General features: G+C 36.9%; 1 protein-coding gene across 8 annotated transcripts in view; it reads left to right on the plus strand.

The window, feature by feature from the left end:
* PACSIN2 (protein kinase C and casein kinase substrate in neurons 2) overlaps window positions 1–22691 on the plus strand; it is a 53914-nt gene extending 31223 nt beyond the window's left edge. For 4 of the 8 annotated variants that reach the window (XM_048300848.1, XM_048300849.1, XM_048300850.1 and 1 more), the window contains exons 3-12: window positions 7230–7386; window positions 8123–8358; window positions 9030–9185; window positions 10232–10407; window positions 12876–12996; window positions 13961–13966; window positions 15088–15212; window positions 15882–15998; window positions 16945–17141; window positions 20867–22691. In XM_048300848.1, coding sequence (XP_048156805.1) covers window positions 7230–7386; window positions 8123–8358; window positions 9030–9185; window positions 10232–10407; window positions 12876–12996; window positions 13961–13966; window positions 15088–15212; window positions 15882–15998; window positions 16945–17141; window positions 20867–20979 — 1404 coding nt within the window. In that variant the 3' untranslated portion in view covers window positions 20980–22691. The remainder of the gene's footprint in view (window positions 1–7229; window positions 7387–8122; window positions 8359–9029; window positions 9186–10231; window positions 10408–12875; window positions 12997–13960; window positions 13967–15087; window positions 15213–15881; window positions 15999–16944; window positions 17142–20866) is intronic. The other 4 variants (XM_048300853.1, XM_048300854.1, XM_048300855.1 and 1 more) reach the window with 4 other exon arrangements.
* Window positions 22692–22985: the final 294 nt, after the last annotated feature.

Here is a 22985-nt window from a genome sequence, read left to right on the forward strand (position 1 = left end):
AAGAACTCTTAAATCAATTTGGAAGTTTTGTTACTACAGATTCTCTCATTTACATTCTTGTTAGAGGTTTCTCAAGATTTTTGACACAATAAGATTTTTTTCTTTGTTTTTGAAGTCAGCTTGCAGTTTGTTAAAAGGTACTTTGCTATATTTTACTGCCACAGCTGAAAGCAGTGAATGTATTTAAACTGGGCTGTGGCACAAAAGTGACAGTCTGGCAGGGTAAGCTCTTGAGTTTGTTCCCTTGCACTCCAAAATAGCTCAGATTTATTTACCTTTGAACTGTGGTACAAAGCCCATCTTTTTCTTGAAAGGCATTTAGGATAGAGTGGGGTGGCTGGCTGTGGGACCTAGCTGAAAAACTGACTGTGAAAGCTGTTTTTTGCTCACTATATATCTGTTGAAACTAAGACAACAACTTTTAGTTGTTGAAAGTTGTTGTTCTGTTGTGCTGATGAGAACTGTACTTAATAAAACTTTGATAAGTGAACTTCAAAGCTTTTGCCATTGCATTGACAGAAATTTCATTGTGTTTAGGAAATGAAACACTTTGTTCTCTATCAGTTTTCTGACTTTAGAAGGCTTTGTTTTCTTTTGGAACTGTCACTGCCTTTGCTATGGTTTCTTACTGAAAAATATGAATCTAGATTCTGTCATTGCCTGGTAGTAGATGTACTGCTCTAACCTTGTCTGGGTGCATATGCTCAGACTGTCCATGGAGCAATTCAATGCAGGTTACTTCATCTGTTAAGCTTTTTTTATTAAGTTGCTATTTCAATACTGTTCATGGAAACTTCCAGTTCCAGCACTGAGAGTTAAGCTCAGTGCTGGAAATACAATACGAATAGTAACTTGTTTCCTCTAAAGGTCAGTATTTTTTATTGCAACACAGATATTGTTATCAGGTTCTGATTTGTGGTTGGGAAATTGTTGCCTTGTTGAAAGGGAATTGGAGAAGTTGCTGTTTGGACTCGTGTTCTTGGTGATGGTTTGCTGTAGATCTGGCAGTCAAAAAATGTGGGTAGATCAAGGCTTAGGCAGAGGTAGTATATTGCATCAGAACAGCTGATACGACTGAATAAAACAGGCTTTCAGAATTATACGTGTTGTTTTAGCATGCAGTAGAAATAGCAGCAGCTTTCACAATTAAATTGAATCTTTTTTTCTTATTTGCTTAACCCAAGATATTACTTAAAAGCTTTTTGTCTTCTAGCAGGATGATAAAATCCTTTTCAGAAGAACAAATCCTTTCCTTTTCCTCTACTTTCTTCAGGTGTTTAGTCAACAAAACTACTGTAGGAGTGAGAGAATTTTGTACATATTTTAATAAAGGGTGCTTGGAGAACAAAGAATTGAAAAATAATAAGAAAATACTTTCTGAAAGGTAATTACCATGATAACAGTGGAGGATTTCATCAAAGTTTCAGTTGTAGTACTGTCTTAGATTACTCAAGAAATGGAGGTTTCTCTCAATTTATTTTTCTGTCAAGCTTCAGGGTACCTTGATGTGTCTAGTTAAGCTCATAACTCTCTCTAGCTGCAGAAATCTTAAAGACTGAGCCATATTGTTGATAGGATGTTGAAGGAATTCCTTCATCGGTGTTACTTAGCTGACAAGGATATGCTTTGGGTAATCAAAGGTTATTGCTGATAGCCTGAAGCAGGGTGGCAGCAAGTTTTCCAAGGGAAAGCAGAAAATGTACAAATTGAAACCCTTTGTATTTCTTTTTCATCTATTATATGGAGTCTAAGCTTTTGCATGACTGCTGTAAATGCATCTTAGTTTGTCATAATTATTTAGGGCACTTTCTGCATCCAAAAATAGACCGTGGCAAAACTGGTTAGTTCCAACATTGTGTTGCTTTAGTGAAACACGAGAAGTGGGCAAACCTATTGGCCTTGTCCTATTGAAGTAGTTTTGGAATGCCCGTGAAAGAATTTGTTATATTAATAATTAACGAAATACATCATAAAATTTGCCTTCTGCTTATTAAGCCCCAGTCTTATGCTTGGTAATCACTATCAGGGGCATATTAAAAGAAAAGTGCCTTGGGCAAGATGAGACCAATGCTCTTGCTCAGTTACATACCTGTGAAGGTAAGAAAGCCAATGAGTGAGTGTTCCTAGAGATCAAAGTGGAAGTGTATGCATATCTTGCAAGGTAAGACATCAAAAGGAGCAGCTACCCTGTCTGTGGAGGCACTTACTTTAAATGAGCTCTAGGTCCCCCAGAGACTGTGTGCTCCTTATCCCCTAGGTGTGCTTCCTTATCTCCCTGACTTTCTGCTAACATCAGCAATATGGAGCCCATTTATTGCAGGGGTGTTTAAAACACCTACTACCCAAACAGAAATAGTCACTCTGAACAGCTGCTAAACCTGCAGCTGGGATTATTTTAGTGCTGTGAGCGATTCCCTTGGAGGACAGGACCTGGTGTGCATTTCGAAGTGCTGAACACAGGGCTTTTGTTGCATTCTGAAGGATTTGCTGAGAATCCACTAGCAATATAAGATTTCCAGCCTCAGACAGTGGAAGCTGATCCCCTGTGTAGGATGAGTGAATCAAATTTGGCCACTGTTTGCATTGCCATTGTCCCCTGCCCCCTTCTAACCACATTAAAAAAAACAAAACAAACCACTAAAAAAATTCTACCGAAAAAAAACCCCCCCAAACCAACCAAAGCAAGGCCCAAATGAAACACTCTGGATAAAAAATATTTGGACTCTGCAATAGTAGATTCCTGTCACATAGACATTTTTTAAATCTCCTCCTAACTTTGAGCAACAGAATATTTTTCATTTATAGTGCCAGGTGTTTGCTTTACTGGTGTATTTGGCTTAAGATTTTGTGTGTTTAAGAGCTTCCTCAGGATTTTTCTTGTAACCAGTGGTGAATTTATATGCATAAACTTCCCCAGAGCTAGCACTCATAGGTACTGGGACTGTGTATGTGCAAATTATGCAGCAAGATAATTATTTTTATTTATAAAAACCACACAGTGGTTATAGATGTTAATGCTGGTTGAAATGTTTGGAAACTTCCTGTTTGACGTAGCTGGAAAGAAATTTTGCTCATGGTTCAATGGAATGCTGGAAATAGTGTGTGTCCCCATGCTGGCCACTGATGTGTGGGTTTCACTGTGAACCTCTAGAGCTTATTATTCTGTTTCATGCCTAGGAGTATTTGCCCCTAAAAATACCCTTGTTGGCTTTCTTTTGAATGGTTCCAGTTCATAAGGGCTGACTTGTTATGAATAAGCTCTGCAAGCTTGGAAAAAGAGTTGACATCAACTCTATCTTCAGGCATTTGAAACTCCTGAAGTATTTGTGGTTATAGTGATTATCATGATATGCTGAAATTACTTAAGAGGAGTTTAGCAATAGCTGAACGTTTGCCACCTTCTGGGCTGCTAACAAATGAAAATACTCTTCTTTTTTCTCTGTGTACCAGAAAAACCTGCAAAGTATGTTTAACACTCTAGGCTTTTATGCTGCTCTATGAATATGCCTTAAAATAAAAGTCTAACAGTTGAGGTAAAGGAGCCTACATAATTTAAGACTCCTTTGTGTTTAGTGCGTTGAAATTGTAGAATAATGAGGTTGTAAACTCTTAGATATTCCCACTAAAGATCCTGTCAGTGACAGTGCTTGGCTCCCTTGGTCTAAAGAAAGCTGCCTGGACTGCCAAGTATAGGATGATCAATGCCTCATCAGAGGGTGCCTCTGTGTTATTTTCTGGATATTACTGAGTCCCTAAATCTTAGATTTGGCAGAGGGTTTGAGGTGACATTGCTGTGCTCATGCCTGAGAGGAAATTATAAAATCAGAAGGAATGCTTTCTTGATTAAGTTAAGTGGAGACCTGATGCCATCTATAATGCCTGTGAGAGATAAATGGGCAAAATAGGATCAACTGAGGTTTATTAGTAGCAAAGTTCAGTATTTTTTGCAGTGGAAAAGAGTTAAAACAGATAGTTACTTCAAATTAGAACAGGTAGGGAGAGTGACAAAAAACTATGAATCACAATTTTCACAGAATTAACTGATTGCATCAAAAAAGTGACCATTATAGTGGTATTTTTAAGAAATAAACTCTTGGTTATTTCCTTTTGAAGTGTTTCTGAAAAATGAGGGTAAACAGCAACTGATTTTGATATCCTATAATAAACTATCTCTTTCAGATGGATGTAATGTTGATACTAAAATGAAAGTAGGGTATAGTTTTTAAATATCTATTTTTCTTCTTGAAATGGTAAGAAAGTTTGTAATCTTACAATTTACTTTTCTGAAACAAATATTTTATTTGTAGGACATGGAAACTTAGAACGTCATGTCATAATTTCATTCATGTCTTAGTTGTCTGCTGTCTGTTTAACAGGAAATAGCCCAATGCTCAGAATGATCAGAAAGTTATTCTAACTAGCAAAATCACATCTGTTCATGTACTGTAGAGGGCTCACTGAGAAATCTGAAAATTGCCGGGCATTATGTAAATGTGGCTCTGACTGAAACCTGAAACAAAGAAGCACAGGATTTTTTTTTGTTTGTGTTGTTCCTGGCCAGTTGCTACAAATAGAAGAATTTTTCATTTTTAATTTGCTCAAATAGTTGTTGTGAAGGGGAAGGGGGAAGTCTTGCAGAATGTTTGCCAGTAACCTCAGAAACTGGAAAAAGGAGTCTTGAATAAACAATGTATAACATAATGCTTTTCAGAGTTCAGGATGTCTTGAGTGTGTTTCTGGGTTTTTCATTTATTGTTTTAACTTATCTACAGTTAATCTGGTAGTTCCTTGGTGACATAAAAGCTGGAATTCTTTTCCCTTTACTTGGCTCTGTGGTCTAAGGACCTTGTGCCTCAAACCTCATCTCCTACAGTGACAAGGCTGCACATTCCTCTTCTCAAAGATTTGTCATTGCAGCGTCCATAACTTAAAATGCAATTTTTTTTAAGAAACCACTAGGTTTTTAAAGTGTTACATGCCAAGTTATATAACTTATGTTCTCTGTCATGAAACACAGAAGAAATGCTGTATTTCCAAAATTCTAGCATTCTTCATAGGGCAAATTTCAGTGTAAAAGGCTTTCTTTGCAAGACTAGGTTATTTTCTAGTATTGTAGGCCTGGTTGCTCCTTATGCTGATTCTAAACTGTGATGCTGAGTTCCTTCAGTCCTCCTGGGAGGAGGAGGGAGTGTGAGTGAATTATCCGTGGTGTGCATGCAGCTCTTTAAAGGTGGCCTAATGAGATAACAGTGAATGGACCATCATAGGTAAGCTCGGTTCAGTTCTCTGAATACCTGCCTGAAATTTGGCAACTGCTAGATGTTACCATGAGATTAGAGTTTGCTCAGGCAATGCAAAATGAAAGGATTAAATGTACCACAAGGCAGCCAGCTCTCATTCAATATTAGCATTTAAAATGCTAATTTAATAGTGAAGATTTATGAAAGGAAATGTTCATGTTACAGACATAAATCCCTGGGCGCATAGCTGGAGACACAAATTGATGCTGATATAAGGCTTCAGTAGTTGTGCCAAGCTAACCTGTTTTGAAAATCTGCTTGTCTGTGAACCTACAGATGGAGTAATTTTGAGCAGATGAATGATTTGTCTTTCATTACAAAGACTGTAGAAAGTATTCTTGGAGGTATTTAATTTCCTTAACACTTTGATGACGTAGGTATAACTGCCTGCTCCTCGATCTGCACTTCTCCTGAAAACAGGAGGTTATCTTTCATGCTTTCTTGGTAATAGATGCAATCAGTTGACATGGATGCATTGACTCTCTCTGGTAGCTTCTTATCTTCAGTTCTATTGTGGCTTATGTTTAAATGTGCAGGGGGTATGTGTATGCATTTGTTTACATGATTTAGATGAATCAGTGACTGCTAACTAATGCATTACTTAGATGCTAACTAAATTCCTTTGATCTGTTGAAGTGGATCTAGTCCAAATGAAAAAACGTGCTCAAATGAATTCTTTGAAGCCACTGTCTAAGAGAAATGGTTTTGTCATTGATAGTTTTGATTTTATTTTTTTCCCAGATTTAATGAGAAGTCCTAACATCTGTCTGTATTTATTAGTGTAGTCATGTATTCTTCCAGCATTTAATATAGGGATTATTTTCCCTTTTAAGAATATTCCCCTGTATACCATTTTTCTCAAGCAAATGGCTTGCATGTACATCAGCTGACAAAGTTCTGAGTAAATGAACCTAAAAGTTGGATGTATTTCTGTATGTAAGAATGACTAGCGTGCTTTGAGTATTTGAATGTTTATCTACTGCCTTGCTGCTAATCTTCATTTTTCAGTCAGGTGGTTAGGGCAGATAAGAAACTGGCTGTGATATTTAATAGGCTGTGCAAATTCTCTTAACAGAGTTCTTAGGTCTTGTTTAATGTTTACAAAAGCCAGGCTGAGTGACCTTGAATTCAGTGGAAATGTTACTCTGGGAGCAGTGTGTAAGGCTTTTTTTCCTTTCAGACGTTTAGATTTGCTATTCCATGTTGGTGTGTGAAAAGGGAGTGTTAATTATATAGTGGATGTTCATTATATAGTGTGCATTTTGCTCCATGTCCTCATTTTATTGTAGCTTGTACATTGAGCAGCTGTGGGGTTTTTAGTATTTACAATTCTAAGTATGGGAGCTCCACGTCATTGCTGTCAGTATCTTCCCACATTAAATTCTAGAGTATACTTTGGAAATAATTGCTATCTGGTTTGTCAGCAGTGAGTGCATTCTTAAAAACTATTATTATGGTTGATAGAGATGTTGCAATGCTCCTTTGCATGTCTGTGCAGTTTTATTAATCCTGAAAGATTAAACACAGCATAAAATTAAGGTATTAGGTACTTGATAATAAACAATGAAGAGGGGAAGAAATACTCTATTATTTCTCTTCATTTTCTCCACTATCTAGAACATTACCAAGAAATAATAATGCAGAACAATTGTGGTGACTGCCCATAATTACATTGCAGGCCTAATAAAATATAATAAAGCTTTCACTTTTAAAATTAACAACTATTTTTTACAGAGGAGCTTGTAGCCTTTGTTATATTCTTGCAGTTAGGTTTTATGATTAATTGATTTAAGATTAATGAACCGAATTCCATAATGGATTATTTCCTGCTGTATTATCTTACTCTTAGTTAACAGTATTTGTGTTAATTAGAGATTTATCTTGTTTTCAGAGCTTTCAAGCAGAAATTAAGTATTTTTCTCTTGGTAGGTTGGAAATTACAAGAGGACAGTAAAACGAATTGATGATGGCCACAGACTTTGCAATGATCTTATGAATTGTATTCATGAGCGGGCACGGATAGAGAAGGTCTATGCTCAGCAGCTCACAGAATGGGCTAAAAGGTGGAAGCAGCTTGTGGAGAAAGGTAATGCCTTCTGAGTTTGAACTCTGACAACTTTCTCAAATGGAAAAAAATGTTTCTGTATATCTTTGTTTTGGTAAGTACAAAGTAGAAATATTGTGTGTTTTAGCCTATAATGGAGTCTTTGCAAGAGGCTCAGTAATGTGACAAATGACCAAGCTTTTTTTGATAAAAACCCAACCAAGCAAAGGCCTGCTCTTTTGCAAGTTTGCTTGTTTCTTGCTGAAGCAGATGAATCTTGCCTCCAGGGCTGAGTTATGTTCTAGAGAACTGTCTGTTTCTGGATAATTAACTGTATAGTTTGTAAAGGGATTCTGAATAACAAGGGGGCAGTGATTGTGGGGGAAAGACTAGTAATTAAAGACCTAGACATTGCTCTAAGGAAGGCTAAACTGACACCCATTTAATATATTCTGCAATAGTTTGTCCTTTCATGGTTATTCACCCTTCAAAAAGTACACTGAGAAACTGAAGGCAGTTAATAGAGGAGCTCACATGTGGAACACTGAGAATTGTGGTACAGGGGTAAGGACTCCAGACTAAATGAATATTATTTTTTCTGGCTTAAAAGTTTATAATACTCTAAATTTATATGAAAAGCAATTGTTCCCTTTTCTAGGTTTGCATCAACGTTGCTGTTTACAAGTGAATATAAGTCAATAGTTTCAGGTAGTTTCTTGGGAATATAAGTTCCATGTGGGTGATGGTTACTGAGAATGACACTTTTTGTTGTGTTTAGGCCCACAGTATGGAACAGTAGAAAGGGCTTGGTGTGCTTTTATGTCAGAAGCTGAAAAAGTGAGTGAACTACATCTAGAAGTAAAAGGTTCACTGATGAATGAAGATTTTGAAAAAATCAAGAACTGGCAGAAGGAAGCGTTTCATAAGCAAATGATGGGAGGATTTAAGGAAACCAAAGAAGCAGAAGATGGATTTAGGAAAGCTCAGAAACCCTGGGCAAAAAAGCTGAAAGAGGTACAGCAGTAGATTATGTATTAGATATCCTGTGTTATAATATACTAATGTTTCAAATCTCTATAAGGGAGTAAACTCCCTATTCTTTCTGCTGGACCCTCCTTTCTCTTAAAGATCTCTTGCTTTCTGTCCTCTTCTGAAAATAAATATTTTTCTCTTGGTCTCTCCTAATCTTGGTGAGTTCAGTGAAAATCTGGAAAAAGTGGAACTTAAGCTATCATTTTAACAGTATCTGATCTCATGCAATTGAAAATTACAAATTGCTCAAATAAATGAAGGAATAATTGTTTGTGGGTTTTTTCCCCTCTCATGTAACATTATTCTTAAGTAACAGGTTGGCAGAAGAAGGGGAGCAGGTAAACATGGGCATGAGGGAAAAGTGTTCAGTCGGGGACTTTCTGTAAACCTTTTATTGAGTCTGTTCAACACTTCTCTAAGCTGTATGAGTGACCTTTCTTGTATGGTGAAAGAATGCTCCAGTAATTTCCTGATGTTGATTCTTACATGTTGTTCATTCTTTGGCCTAAATGAAAACAATTTCAGCCCCCAAAAAAGAAAAAACATCCTGAAACAAAACCTGACAGTTTCTTCATTGCAACATGATTTTATGGCAAAGATTTTATGATTGCTGTAGACTGTCCCAGATGCAAAGACTCAAATCTCCTTTGTAGGTGGAAGCTGCAAAGAAAGCTTACCATGCAGCCTGCAAGGAGGAGAAGCTGGCTATATCCAGAGAAACAAACAGCAAAGCTGATCCAGCTCTGAATCCTGAACAGCTCAAGAAATTACAAGACAAAGTGGAAAAAAGCAAACAAGACGTACTAAAGGTATATACTGTATGTTTTTTTTAACCTATAGCTTGGTCTTATTGAAGCTCTTTTTTCTCCTGAATGTGCTGTGAACACCAGTTCACATAGCTCTCTGTCAGTTACAGTCCTGCACCAAAGTTCAGCTTTCTCCCAAGAATGTGTTCTTGCCAAATTTTTCTACTCTGAAGATGAATAATGTATGGCCTCCATTTAAGTACTTTCAGCAGGGAACTAAGCACAGTAGGCCAGCAAACTTCTAGGGCAGAGTTCCACTTGTTTATTAGTGAGGGCTGAGCTATTTCACTTGAGAGTCTGAGAGACAGATGCCTAAAACTTGATGACATCTAAATACATCATCATTCTTGACTGCAGAGTGCATTTTTTTTTTTAATCAAGCTGCTATAATTCTTTTAGATCAATGCTGTTCTGTTGCACAGTTTGCTTTATCTCTTCAGTGGGCTGCTACTGAGAAGCTTTTAACGTGTGACTCCTCAAGGATGTCCTTATCCTTTGAGAATGCTGTTCTGGGATCTGGAATGTTATGTTCCATCAGTTGGGATCTTTAAGTTCCTGTCTGTGGACTGCTTCTGTAGATCAGTGCAGAGTCTGAGGTTGTATCTGTTAGCTGAGCTCACAGTGTATGCAATTTATGTTCACAAGGATGTACACAACGTTTGGGGTTTTGGTCATAACTCAGTGCACTATGTAAACTACTAAAGGAGAAAAGGCAGCACTTTAAAAGGTCTCCAAATACCTTCAATAACTTGAAAGACTTTCTGCTCTGATCTACTCCGTAGCTCCTTTGGTTTTTATCTTTGGTGTTACATTAACATTTGTCATGATTTCTGATAAAAAGCCAGAGAAGATGCTTGGAGGTTTATTGTAACTGTTTCTGCAGTTTACTTAGAGAACTCTCGTTGTGCCCTAATGTGGTACAGTGGTCATGGACAGAGATTGCAGCTTGGCAACTTCTGGCCTAAACCTTGGCCATTAGTGCATCGATAAGTCTGTATTGTAGGGCAGTAATAAAACATATTGCTAACAGTTTGGTTTTGTGCCCCCAGACAAAAGAAAAGTATGAAAAATCACTGAAAGAATTAGATAATGCTACTCCTCAGTATATGGAGAACATGGAGCAGGTATTTGAACAGTGCCAGCAGTTTGAGGAAAAACGGTTGCGTTTCTTCCGAGAGGTGCTCCTGGAAGTTCAGAAACACCTTGACTTGTCCAACGTTGCAAGGTAAAGCTGAACAACTTCAAAATTAATGTTTACTATACTTCTCTGTGAAAAGTAACAAATGCTTCAAATACGTCAGAGTTCAGAGTTCTGATTTGTTTCTAATGTGTTGCTTCAGTTTGAAAGTGTAAGATTAATTCTTTGTTTTGTCTGAGATTAGCACCTATCTCTAACATTTGCCAGAACCAGCAAACCTTCATTCTTGTGGTATTTTATAATGAAATGTGTTCCAATTAGAAAGGATTCAGGGCTTAGAATCAAAAAATGCTGGATCAAAGACTGAGAAAAGAGGGTTTTGGTGTATTATGTGTCTTTCATGTTTATTGGAGAACAAACTAGAATTTATTAGTGTAGGACGGCATGAAATTTGTAGTCAATACATTTATTGTTAAAATATTAGAGTTCAGTAATGAAATTACCTTAATCTGGGGATAAATTTAAGATCCATAAGTTAACCATTGCTGAACTCTTGTCCATCTTAATTTCAAAATCTGCTCTTTATACTGTCATATGTATCAAGCGTGTCTTGTACTTTGCTCTTTCTGCATGAGCCCTCACTGTATTCCAAGAAAGCTAAACTTTTGCTAGGGAACTCCAGACACAGGAATACTTGCAGTGAGTGCTGTAACAATAGTGGAATTTTACGTCCCACTTCTAATAGCAGAGATCACATGCACTCTGGTTAGCACTTCAAGTGCAAGGAGAAAAGGAAAAACTGAGTTTGGTTTTAACCCTGAGCAGTGTCCCAAACTGGCTTGCTATGCTGTCACACAAATGTTAAGGCTGGAATGAGTGAAGAGGGTGATATAGAGGCAAGAAGGAAAACAGAGCAGGCAATAGATATGGTCAAAACCACTTATTTTGGCATCATTATCATTTTGGGTTGCTTCAAAGTTCGTATGGAACTGCTGTGGGAGACAGGTTCTTTTTACTCTGAGTAGATAGATGGTAGAATTGCTGCCCATTTGATTCAGTTTCATCAGGTTAAAGGAAACTACAAAACAGAAATAAATGAGAAATAGTTGACTTAATGGACAAGGCTGGGGGAAGACCACAGAAAATGACCAAGTGGAAAGGCAATGATTTCATTTTAAGATACTTAAAATTCCAGGAGTGGTCATAATAAGGTGCAAACAAAGAACAGAACTATTTGGGTGAAACTAGGAAAAAAGCAGCTGTAACTGTTTATCTATTTCCTTACCTTTGCCTCTTTTAGTACAGAGATAAAAGATGTAGAATTAGTCTTGAAAAGAAAGTTTGATTTTTAACTTTAATGATGCTAAAGAGCACAGTCCAGAAAACAGCCTGCTGTGCTTTCTACAGATGTAGGCCTAAAGTTTATTGTTGATTTAACTGATGGCTAGTGAGTCATTCAAAAGGATGTATTCCCTTTCTCAAAATACATGCCTCTCTATTGCTTAAATGCAATGAAATGACTGCTGATGTAGAATAAACCTCATACTGTGCATATGTTAAAGCAGTCAAGTATTATATAGAAAGTGAGAAATGTAGAAGTGTATTTTGAGAAAGTTTGACTCCTTGACAATGTAGCACTAATGAATTCTAGTTCTAAATTTTGTGTGATTTGGTCTGGAAGGATTTTCACAAATTCTCTATCTTGAGTATAATAACAGCTTAACTATGTATATAACAATATAATAGCAGTTCTGTGTCACTTATTTTAAGCCTTGTGACTGTTGTGTTGATATTTTTTTATACTCTGAGTTCCATATTGCACCATATTGGTGGCTTTGATGTAAATGTATTGTCATGTACATTACCATGTGCATGGTCTAGGATCAGGGGATCAGAGTTGTATCTGCAGCATGACTTCTATTCTGTTAATGAAAAACAACTAGAGTAAGAGATAAGAAAAAGTACTGCGGTTCTTTTTCATAACATTTGATATAAATAGTACTGTTAGTAAAATCAGAGAGTACCCAAACCAGTCAGTACAAGCAGTTAGCAGGTATTATACCTGCACAGGAAAATGTGTAACGCATTTACCTCTGCTTCAAGTTTGGGATTTTTTATTTTTATAATTGCTTACAATTCTTATTGGATTAAAACAGGAGTTTTCACAGAGTCCAATGGACTTGGCAAAAAACCAGTTTCTACTGTCCTGTAGATAAGCTTTGAAATTAAAGAAACTTCAAGATTGGCATTCAGTAGTTTAAATAAAGTCCCATATATATATATATTTTTAATGACAGCCAATTAAATTTCTTTACACAAGAGTCATAGTTTTAAAATCTGGCAAACAAGGATTTTATGGTGTGGTGAACTTTTAGCAAGTTTACTTGTTGGACTACTCTTCCCTTTTTACAGGCAGTTAACAGGTCTGTCAGTTTTTAAAAGTCTGTCTTGCTCTAAGTTTTTTCAATACTATTGTGAACTTTGAAATATTAAAAAAATAAACTCTCCAGGGAATTTGCCATGATTCTAAATTAGAAGACAAATTTGTTTTGCAGTTACAAAAATATCTACCGTGAACTGGAGCAGAATATCAAAACAGCAGATGCTGTTGAAGACTTGCGGTGGTTTAGAGCTAATCAAGGTCCAGGGATGTCAATGAATTGGCCTCAGTTTGAGGTAAGGTCACAGTACTTAAACCCCAGAATTGTTTTGTCTATTTTTTCCTCTTTGCTTTTTGTAGTATTTCTTTCTGGTGTAATTCTCAACTTCAGGCTTCCAACACTGCATTTTTTCATTTTACAAGTCATAGTAGTTTTCTTCTCTCAGTTTTCATTGGGCTCTTCTCATCCCACAACTTTTGGAGGTGATTATGTTGAGCACCTATTGAAAGAGAAATTGGGTAAACCAGAAAACTACAGTGACTTTTTTTAAGCTAAAGTCATTACTGTAGTCATCAGCCATCTCTAACACCTGCATGTTATCCTTTGTTTTACTTCTCCCCTTTGGTGGGAGACTTTGGACTTCAATTAGAATTTCCCTGCTGTTAGCAGGTAATTTGTACTGTACGCTGCAAAGACTCTGAGAGAGACTGAATTAAACAGTTCAAAATTTGGAAATTGGTATTTCAAATTCAATACTGCTGTATTAAAAAAAAATCCACCTTGACCCAGTTGGTCATTTTATTGCTGGATGCCATTTTCAAAAGAAAGGAGTTTTTGTAAGTAGTGTTCTGTTAACATAGCCTACAAGAAGTAAGTACAAAAACGTGTCAGTGCAGATCATACTACTTGTGTATGATTGCTGGAAGTGGAATGAGTTGGACCAGAATCATGGGTTTAGTTGAAAGAAGTTCTAGACATTAAATTAATGGATTGGAAGCATAAACTCTGGAGTGTTTCACTGTTCCCTTATTAACCATAATGGAAAACACCACTTGTTTTCAAAATATTGAGGAACTTTAGATTAGAGCGTTTGAGGAAGAAAATTCAGAACAGTAGAATTTCTTTGCCTGAAACACTGAAGTGCAGTTACTTCTGCATGGGGAAATTACCATCCTTTTTCTTAAGCATTGTAATTAACAAATGAAATACTCCTGTTGCTGTTTTCCTAATCAAGTTTTTTCTCATTTACATGCTACAAGGATGACGTAAGTAAAAAAGTCATGATCAAATGACTATGAAATTGCATTATAAACTGCAAATATGCATAGGTCAGTGGTCTTTAAACTATGGTAACTCAGAAATCCAATATGTATTTTACAAAGTTAAAATAATGAGGTATTTGAAGAACTGCAGAAAGCACTGGACTGACCGTGCTACATATATAAACCAGGACTAATAGTAACTCTCGAAACTTCATTTTCTGATAAAAATACTTACCTTAAATGCCATCTTTTGTGTAGCAAACTCTCTCCTGACTCTTTTTTTACCTTTAAGACTTCTGAGAGGAAACATGTCTCAGCATAGGATATTTGCTTGCATCCAGTTTGTTTTCTGTTGGTTCCTGCTTTGTATCAGTATAATATATAGTATAACAGTATAGCAAAGCTTAACTTTGACTTGATGCAGGAGTTGTGTTTAGATCTCACCATGCCTGTCCCATCTGCTCCTGAATGGCTCAAAACTTCAAGGAGGGTCTACAAGTGGCATCATGACTCTTGTCAATACTTGTGTTGATTTGAGCCTTAACTCTTATAGATGGCTTTTTAGGACTATGAATTTCACCAAATCTAGAGTGAAGTACCTTAAGGGCTCAAATCTTAGGGACAGGAGAAGCGATATAAAATGAGTTTAAAAATTAACTTCTTTGTAAGTCATCTGAGAGTGCTTCTTGAGAAGTGAACCCTGTCTTACAAAACCTTTTTTAATTAAATGTAAGAGTTACCTTTTAAATCCAGATGTCTTGGTGTTATTTGAAACTGTGAGCCTTCACAGTACATATTTTAAATATCCGCACTGGCCAGCTCTTTTGATTTCTCCAGTTGTGTACCAGATGTCTGGTATTTTAAGTCTTTTCAAGGGGTTCAGAATACCAAGCAGGGAAGTACAGGTAACCTTGGGATTTTGTGAGTAGCACAGATACCTGTTTGCAGTGCTGGAGCAGGAATTAGATGAGAACTGTAAATGAAACATTTAGCATTTCTCATCTTAAGTAATTATTGGCAGTGTTGTATGTATGGATGTACGTTCCATAACTCAGGTTGAAAATTAAATGTGATAATTACATGTTCAATTAAATTTCTCAATCACGTTTTGCATTCATTGGTAGGAGTGGTCTGCAGACCTGAATCGCACTCTCAGTAGAAGAGAAAAGAAGAAGGCTTCTGATGGAGTGACTCTGACTGGTGTTAACCAGACGGGAGACCAAGTTTCACAACCTAACAAACACAGCAGGTAGGTTTTTTTTATGCCTAAAAACACTAATTGGAAAAGATTGTTGCCTTCAAATACACTAAGCTCTACAGGATCAAAAAGTCACCGTTCAATCAAATGATAATTATCTGCAAGCATTTTTAGTGATGTCTCTGCACTTCACAAATTAATTTGGGAATTATTCTTCATTTTATAGCTCTCTTTCCATTGGGAGCTGAAGGAAACCAAGCTCAATGAGAAACTGAGCTTTCTGTAGCTGATCTGATGGTCTCTTGCTACCTTCCCGTCTCTAGAAATGACAGCAATACTTTGAGATCTTAACTTGCAACACATTTAGTCACATCAGAATTCTGGATGTGATTAATACAAAACTGTTAACATCAACTGCTTTAAAAAGGAGTGAAGCTGGCTAGAAAAATTGCAATGCCTTTTATTTCAGGCAGTAGGGAAAAGAAATTGTGGTCCACAAAGGATATTCTAATTGTGGAGGAATGCTCCATATGTGAGACTTTCCAGGCTTTCTTGAGCCTTATGCTGCACTCAATAGATGTTTGGGTTTTCGTTTAGATGCTTATTTAAATTTTTTTGGCTGAAGGAGGGGTCTTTTAAGAAACTGCTTAGTGGGACACCAGTGACAGTGTTCTCTTATACAGATAGGGTCACCATAATGCTTTTTCTTTTCCAAATTAGCAGTCTTAGTGTCCAGAGTAACACAGTGCAGTCAGTACAATCAAGTTACAATCCCTTTGAAGATGAAGAAGATACTGGGAGTACTGTCAGTGAAAAGGAGGACAATAAGATCAAAAAGTTGGTGAAATGTTGTTTTTTAATTGTTTTCACATTTGCACTTTCTCTATCCAGGGTTTTCTATTTTCGGTTTCTGTAACACTACGCTGGTCAGTGCATGAAGTGTTTTTAAGCAGTTATGTAAGCAACACTGTAACCTGTCTTTCCTAACAGATGCCATATTTGTTGCTTGATCTTTGATTTTAAACTACTGTGGTTATTGGCAGTTGCTAACAGAACTGCTGTTGCTTTTTTTCCTTCCTTTACCAGCCCTATAAAACGTTAAAACTGACGTGTTTTTCTAGTGAAACTGCTTCTGGAGCTTTACTGCTCTGTGTCTTCTCACTGAGTAAACCTGCTTTTAAGATTGCTTTCTTTTTTGTTTAGGACCTTCTCAAACAGCTGCCTGTTGCCTGTTGGTTCAGTGTACACTCTAGGGATATTCCACTCTCTTCACTGGCATGTGCATGCTGAGCAGTGAACTTCCCTTTAAATAATCAAGTTGTTGCAGTATAATGAAGTTTTTTATTGATGGATTGCAATATAGAAAAAGCATTGAAAGCTATTGTAGAGGTTCATAGAGGTTTGGGAGGAAGGTTCTGCAAAGCAATTTAAATACCTTATCCTAAACCAGATAATCCCTCTCCTCAACTACTGCATCCCTTTTACTATTCCAGAATAAGTAATCCCATGGATTATGTGGATTTCTTGATAGAGAAATTTTTCTAGTTTGTGGGGAGATTGATATGTGTTGGTTTTGCCTTTTTCTAACTTTGTAAATGCATTGCAATAATTTTTTTTTTTTAAATGAGGCATTATCAGTTAAAGATAGGTGAGAAAATACCAGAAAGTTAGTTTCCAAACTGGGTCTTAGAGTGGAGTTTAAGCTTGTTCAGGGGTATCTTAGTGGTATTTCTAGTCTCCTATTTTAAAGGCAGTAAAGAATAATTTCAGAATTGATTTTCAGTGTTAGCAGCTATGAGAAAAACCAAAGCTACCCTACAGATTGGTCTGATGAAGAATCCAACAACCCCTTCTCTTCCACTGATGCAAATGGAGACACCAATCCCTTTGATGAAGATACCCCTCCTGCCATGGAGGTGAGAGTACGTGCACTCTATGACTATGAGGGCCAGGAGCAAGATGAGCTCAGCTTTAAAGCTGGTAAGTTTGCAACATTCACTTTAAAATATTTATCAAAAAGGAGAAAGGCAGGGGATTTTTTTTCTCTTCAGGTTTTATTTTCTGAAGTCACCTGTTTCTCTGGATCCTGTATAACCATCACCCCTCCTAATAGTGCTTCTTGGTATCCCCTGTTTGGCAGCACTGACTTCCAAGCTGTTTGGAATGTGTTGGGTTGCCTCTGAGATATTCCTTTCTTACCGTCTTAAGTGAAACAAAATGACCTGCAGACCTGAAAATCCTCTCCCTTTTCTTCCTTGGTGACAGTAACAGGTGCTGCTTTTAGCTGTCTAGAAATGCCAGCTCTACAGAGTTGTTTTTTTAAAGGAAAATACCACAGCAGCTAATCATGAAACTGTATTTAATCAACTGATAGCTTCTCTGTTTAAATGGAAAGCATCCAATTTTTGGCATCCAACTTTCTTCAGTGCTAACTGTTTAGGGTTGAAAATTTAGCCATGGACAGATACTTTCTTTAACTGTCTCTTTCCACCCCTCTTCAGTGTATGTTAAGCAAAGGAATTGTCTTTACCTGGTTTTTTTAGTATTGTGTTGTATTAGGGTACACTTAGTACACCTCTTCCTTCTTAAGGTGGTGTATCTCCCTTGAGCCCTAAACCCTTTTTCCCCCTGTTACAGGAGTTGGGAGAACAGAATAGATGCAACTGGTGGGGGAGGCCCATCACAGTTTCCACACATAGGAAGGTGACATGAGGGTGTGATGGCTGCACACCACAGGTGCTGCTGTCTCCAGCTGAAATCTACCTCCTGTTCATGCTTTTCAAGCCAATTGTTCAATTGTCTTGTCCAGAATTTCAGGAGACATTTTCCAACTAACAATTCCAGGACAAGATTGCTGGAGTAGTTTAGCAGAAGCAAACAGACCTTCTCTTCGTGCAAATGAGAGAGATAGACACTCTTTGAGCTTCTCTCTTTTCCCATTTGCTTGTCATTTATTCCCATCTCCTGTAATAACTAAATTAATTGTAATAGAAAAACAGGATTCAAGTGTTTTAAAACAAGCTCCAGATAGCTTTTGGTTCTGCCTCCCTTTCAGCTGGAGTTAGTAAGAAGTGTGCTATTTCTATACCACCTGCTGTGGTTCTTAGGTGGATGTTAGGGGTAAAAGTTAGGAAATCAGTCAATGTTGTAGCTAATCAGGGAACTGCAGGACATCTGCTCTGCTGATGGAGAAAGGGTGGTGCTCAGAACAGTGTCCCCAGGTCATATTCTAAATGCAGTTTGTGCTTTCTGAACCAAAAAGCCCCCTAGCTCAGGTGGTGCTGCTCTGCCTTTAACTCACCTCCTTCCTTTTTTATTAGTAAAACCACTGAATATCTGACTTCTCTTCTTTGTAGACAAGTATTGTAGGCTTCCAGAGTGGAGAAATGGGTTATTTGTCCGTGAACTTTGCTGAATTGTGCCCTGACAGAAGTACAGTAGTAACAAAACATCTGGTACTTTCTGTGGAATGCACACAAGCCAAAAATTACTTTTCATTCTGTAGACTTCAACTGCTCCTTTTTTCTCAGCAGGGAATGGGAGCATGCTAATCCTCTTGAAATATATGTCTGGTACCTGTGAAGCAGCAAGGGTTTACAGTAACGAGTCTTTCCTTGGCAAAACTGCAATTTTGTAATGGTTAAAGACAAAGTTAGGTATTCTGTGCTGGAGTACCAGCTGTGTGTGCCACTGTGAGGTCTGTAGAAATAAAGTAGAGGAGGTATGAACTGTGAGATGTATGTAGACTTCACTTAAAAAAAGTTTAGTACTTTGAAGGAAGAGCATTAAACAATGTTACACCACCAAATTATGGGATTGATGCAATTGTTGGAAAGGGATGATGTGCTAGACCATTAATCCCCTTACAGATGCTGAATTATAGGATGGCTACTTAGCTTTTAGGCAGAAGTGTTAGTGTGACTAGCTTTACACTGAACACACAGAAAACTAAGGAAAAAGCTCACCAGGCTGGGTGGGAGCCAATTTAAAATGTACTCCATCCTGTGTTCCTCTGTAGATAGGCATAGGCTCCTAAGCAGCTGTCAGCAGAGGATTTAATGCATTTTAAAGATTTGTTCAAATGTACATGGATATTCTCAGATGGGATTTCCTTGGGTATTCAAAGAATTTGCCTACAAAATGCTTCTAGATACGTTACAGAATATATGCTCTGCACAGTGTCCATTAAATGTACTTCAATACATGAAACTAACTTTTTTTAGTGGAGAACTTTTACATGGGGTGGTTTTTCGGGTTTTTTGTCTTGGCAAACAGCTGTGGGAGGCTTCCAAAGAGGAAGAATAACTTTATTCATATCTTGTGAGAGGTTTTATAAGCATGTAAGAGGATGGAACATAATTATTTACAATGTCTATCTCACCCTCCTGTGGCCCTCCACAGCTGAGAATAAATAGGGGCAGTAAATGTTGTCCCTGCAATGTTGTCAGAACATGTTACTGTGTGTGCTGGTTTTATCATCACAGTGGTTTCACTGTAACTGCTGTGCAGATGACACTTAAAAGTGTTAATATTTTCTTAGATCTCCAGCATCACTGGGTTTCCAAGCCCAAGCTTTGATACAAATGCATTTGTTGGAGCTTACTGTCACTGAAATGTGAATTTTTGGTAGTCTTTGTTTCCACTCTTTATTAACACACACTTCATGGAAGTAACAGGAAGGTTTGGAATTGTACTCTCATTCTGCAGCATTAGAAAAAGTGGGAAAAATTGTAAAATGTCTCCGTAAACCAAGTAGAGTCTGAAGTGCCAACATTTGTTCATAATGGTTTTTTATGAGTTTCCTGATAAACTTAAAAACTAGAGGAGATGAAGCTTTAACCTTTTTATCTAAGAGAAAAGCTATAAATATAGATGTCTTGAGAAGATTTAATACAAAGCTTGTCCATTTCTACCAAAGAATTTATAGTCCTGAGGCTAGTTTATATTCTCCTAAATGACACCAAGACTCTCTGCTCTTTGGGACTGTAATAAGTGATTAACATCTTCATCATCTATTTCCTATTGCTGAGATAAAACACAAATCAGTTTTATCTAGGCAAATCACTTGACACAAATAAGTTGCACAGGAGGAAATAATTGTTACTCAGTGTGGCCTTTTTTGCCTGGCTGAGGTGGAGCTTCACTTGCTCCTATGGAGCATCTTGGAGTCTGCAGGCTCTCCACTGTCAAGGTATTCACTAAGGATGTGGAGTATCAGATGTGCACTGTAGTCAAAATGAACCTATGTTATAGTTCATAAATGTCTGAATGGATAGTCAGTAAGTTAGGAAGCAAATTCTGAGTTACTCAATCTTTGTAGCATTTTCTTCCATGTTTCACATAAAACCTTAAGACAATAAGCCTAATGAAATACTTACTTCACTTGCACTGACATAGGTTGGGAGTTACAAATGCAGGGTTATTCTGCTGGTTCAGAGGTAGTTGTATGATCCACAGCTATGTTTTAGTTTCTAAGTAATGATTCTTCCTATTTTCTTGAAATTGGGGACCTCTCATCCAATCTGCAAATCTGTAAATGATAGATACTCTTAGTATCAATGGCATGAAGAGCAGAGAAGGGAGGATTTCTTCTTGGGCCTGGATTGGGCAGGGGAGGAAGAGTGGACATGTAGGTAACTGTCATATAACTTCCTGTTTTACTGAAAAGGATTCAGCTTGTTAACAATATTCCTTCTTTTCTTCAGGGGATGAGTTAACCAAAATGGAGAACGAGGATGAGCAGGGCTGGTGCAAAGGACGCCTGGACAATGGACAAGTTGGTTTATACCCAGCAAACTATGTGGAACCAATCCAGTGACAAAGGACAAAATAAACACAGAAGTGCCACAAGAGCTCTGTAGTCCTGTACAGTGTATTTAGGTAAAGTGAGAGGAAATGGAATGGATGTATAGAGTGTATATATTTTAATGAAAAGGCGAGAGCTTGATACCGAAATAAGGCTGAATTAAAGACAAAAGCTTGACTTTGTTTTCACAACTTGTACACAATGCAAAGGAAAGGAGTTAGGTTGAAAAATAGTATGATAAGAAAAACACTTTTTAAGCTTTTTCTTCCCACATGGTCTGTTATTGTGGATCCTAAACATTTTTTGCATTTTCTATGCTTATGCCTCATCCTACCCCAGGTATGTGGCTTACGCTCACTTTTGTTTAATCAGTTATTTTAAGTGACCTTCAGTAACTTGCAACTTGAATTTTAAAAATTATTAGAGTTAATTTTTTATTTGTTCTTATCAATGTCTGAAAGATGCAGTATTTTTTTATTTAAATGCTATGTAGTTAAGCACCTTTTTGTATGCTTTGATTTATCAATTAATACTTAAATTATGACATAGATTTAGTCACCATTTGACTGAATGAAATCTCTTCCCATGTTGTAGTAATCTTTCTGTCTTGTCAGCATGGCTTGAAGTTGTAAATGGAGTTGTAAAACAAAATACTGTATTTAATAAATATCTGTTACAGAAGGTTATTTGTAGCAGAGGTATCTGCAGGTGTCATAGGCTGGGATTCTATTACAAGTGTTCTTTACGTGGGTTGACACTTTAACTAAGAGTTTTCCATCTAGATCTTAAGTGGCATTCAAAAGAAAGATAAATTGTGCATAAGCCCCAGAAGAGTGGCTATTTCCAGCACATGTTTGCAGGGGGGAAAAAAAAAATCTCCTTTTAACTGCTAATGATTTTTGGGTGATTTGAAATGTTAAATCTGTGAAGGCTGATTATCTTGAACAGAGAAGACTGTAAAATAGACTAAATGCTTTTATTAAGAGCCTATCTATGTTGTGTATATGTACATATAATTTGATATTCCAAAATATGAAGAGCATGGCTATTAGTTATCAAGCCTTTTGGTGTCAATAAGATTTAGACTATTTTAAGAGTTTAAATTTTAGGTATATTTAAATCTGCTTTCCTGCCATATTCATTACTGTACCATAGACAAAGTATTCTGTGATTAGATTTTTCAGAAGTACAGTAAATACACTAATATACTCTAAATCAGTATTTGTGGATCAACTAATGAGTCAAAATAGAAACTAGATTTAGTCCATACATGGATTATTGTAGCAGAACACTGTACAATCTACATTTGTTTGCAGTTACAACTCGGCCAGCTGTAATTGTGTCAAATATGCATTTGTGACATTGAAAACTGGGTTGTAAAATTACAGCAGATTTGTGTTAAAACTAAATATCAGGTAAGTAGATATGCCATGTTAGGAAGCTACACTGTAATGAAGTTAACAAATCTTTTTCCAGGTAACTATAAAACACTGTTGGTAATCTTGGACTTTATCTTTGAGCTTATAGATGTATTTAGTCATCATTTTCAATGAATCCAAGTGTGCAAGCTTAGAAAGTGGATGTATGTATATGTCTGTCAACAAAAACTTACCCACATATTTGTTCATCCACAGGACAGTTACTAAAATTGTCAGGAATTACTGGTTTGGGTCTCTGTATTGTAAAATATTTTAGAAAACAATAAAATCTATTAATCTCTTAAATACACAGAATACACTTTTTACTGTTTCAGTGTATGTCAAAGTAGTCCTATGAAACAAATAATCTGTGCATTTCATTGCAATTCATGGTGACAAAACCTGCATTGTGTAAAAGAGCCACAAACAGGAGTGTGACATGGGTGGATTGTGCCAGTAACAAAAAAAGGGAGGTGCCATGCACAGGAATTCTTGGCAAAACATTCCAGCAAAATCTTCATGGAAGAAGAGGAAACTGTCTTTTATGGGTATGCAGAGTCTACTGTGATGCTGCTTTCTGTGGTGTTGTCAAGTCTCTGA

Source organism: Corvus hawaiiensis, chromosome 4, assembly GCF_020740725.1.
Source record: "Corvus hawaiiensis isolate bCorHaw1 chromosome 4, bCorHaw1.pri.cur, whole genome shotgun sequence".
Lineage (NCBI taxonomy): Eukaryota > Metazoa > Chordata > Aves > Passeriformes > Corvidae > Corvus > Corvus hawaiiensis.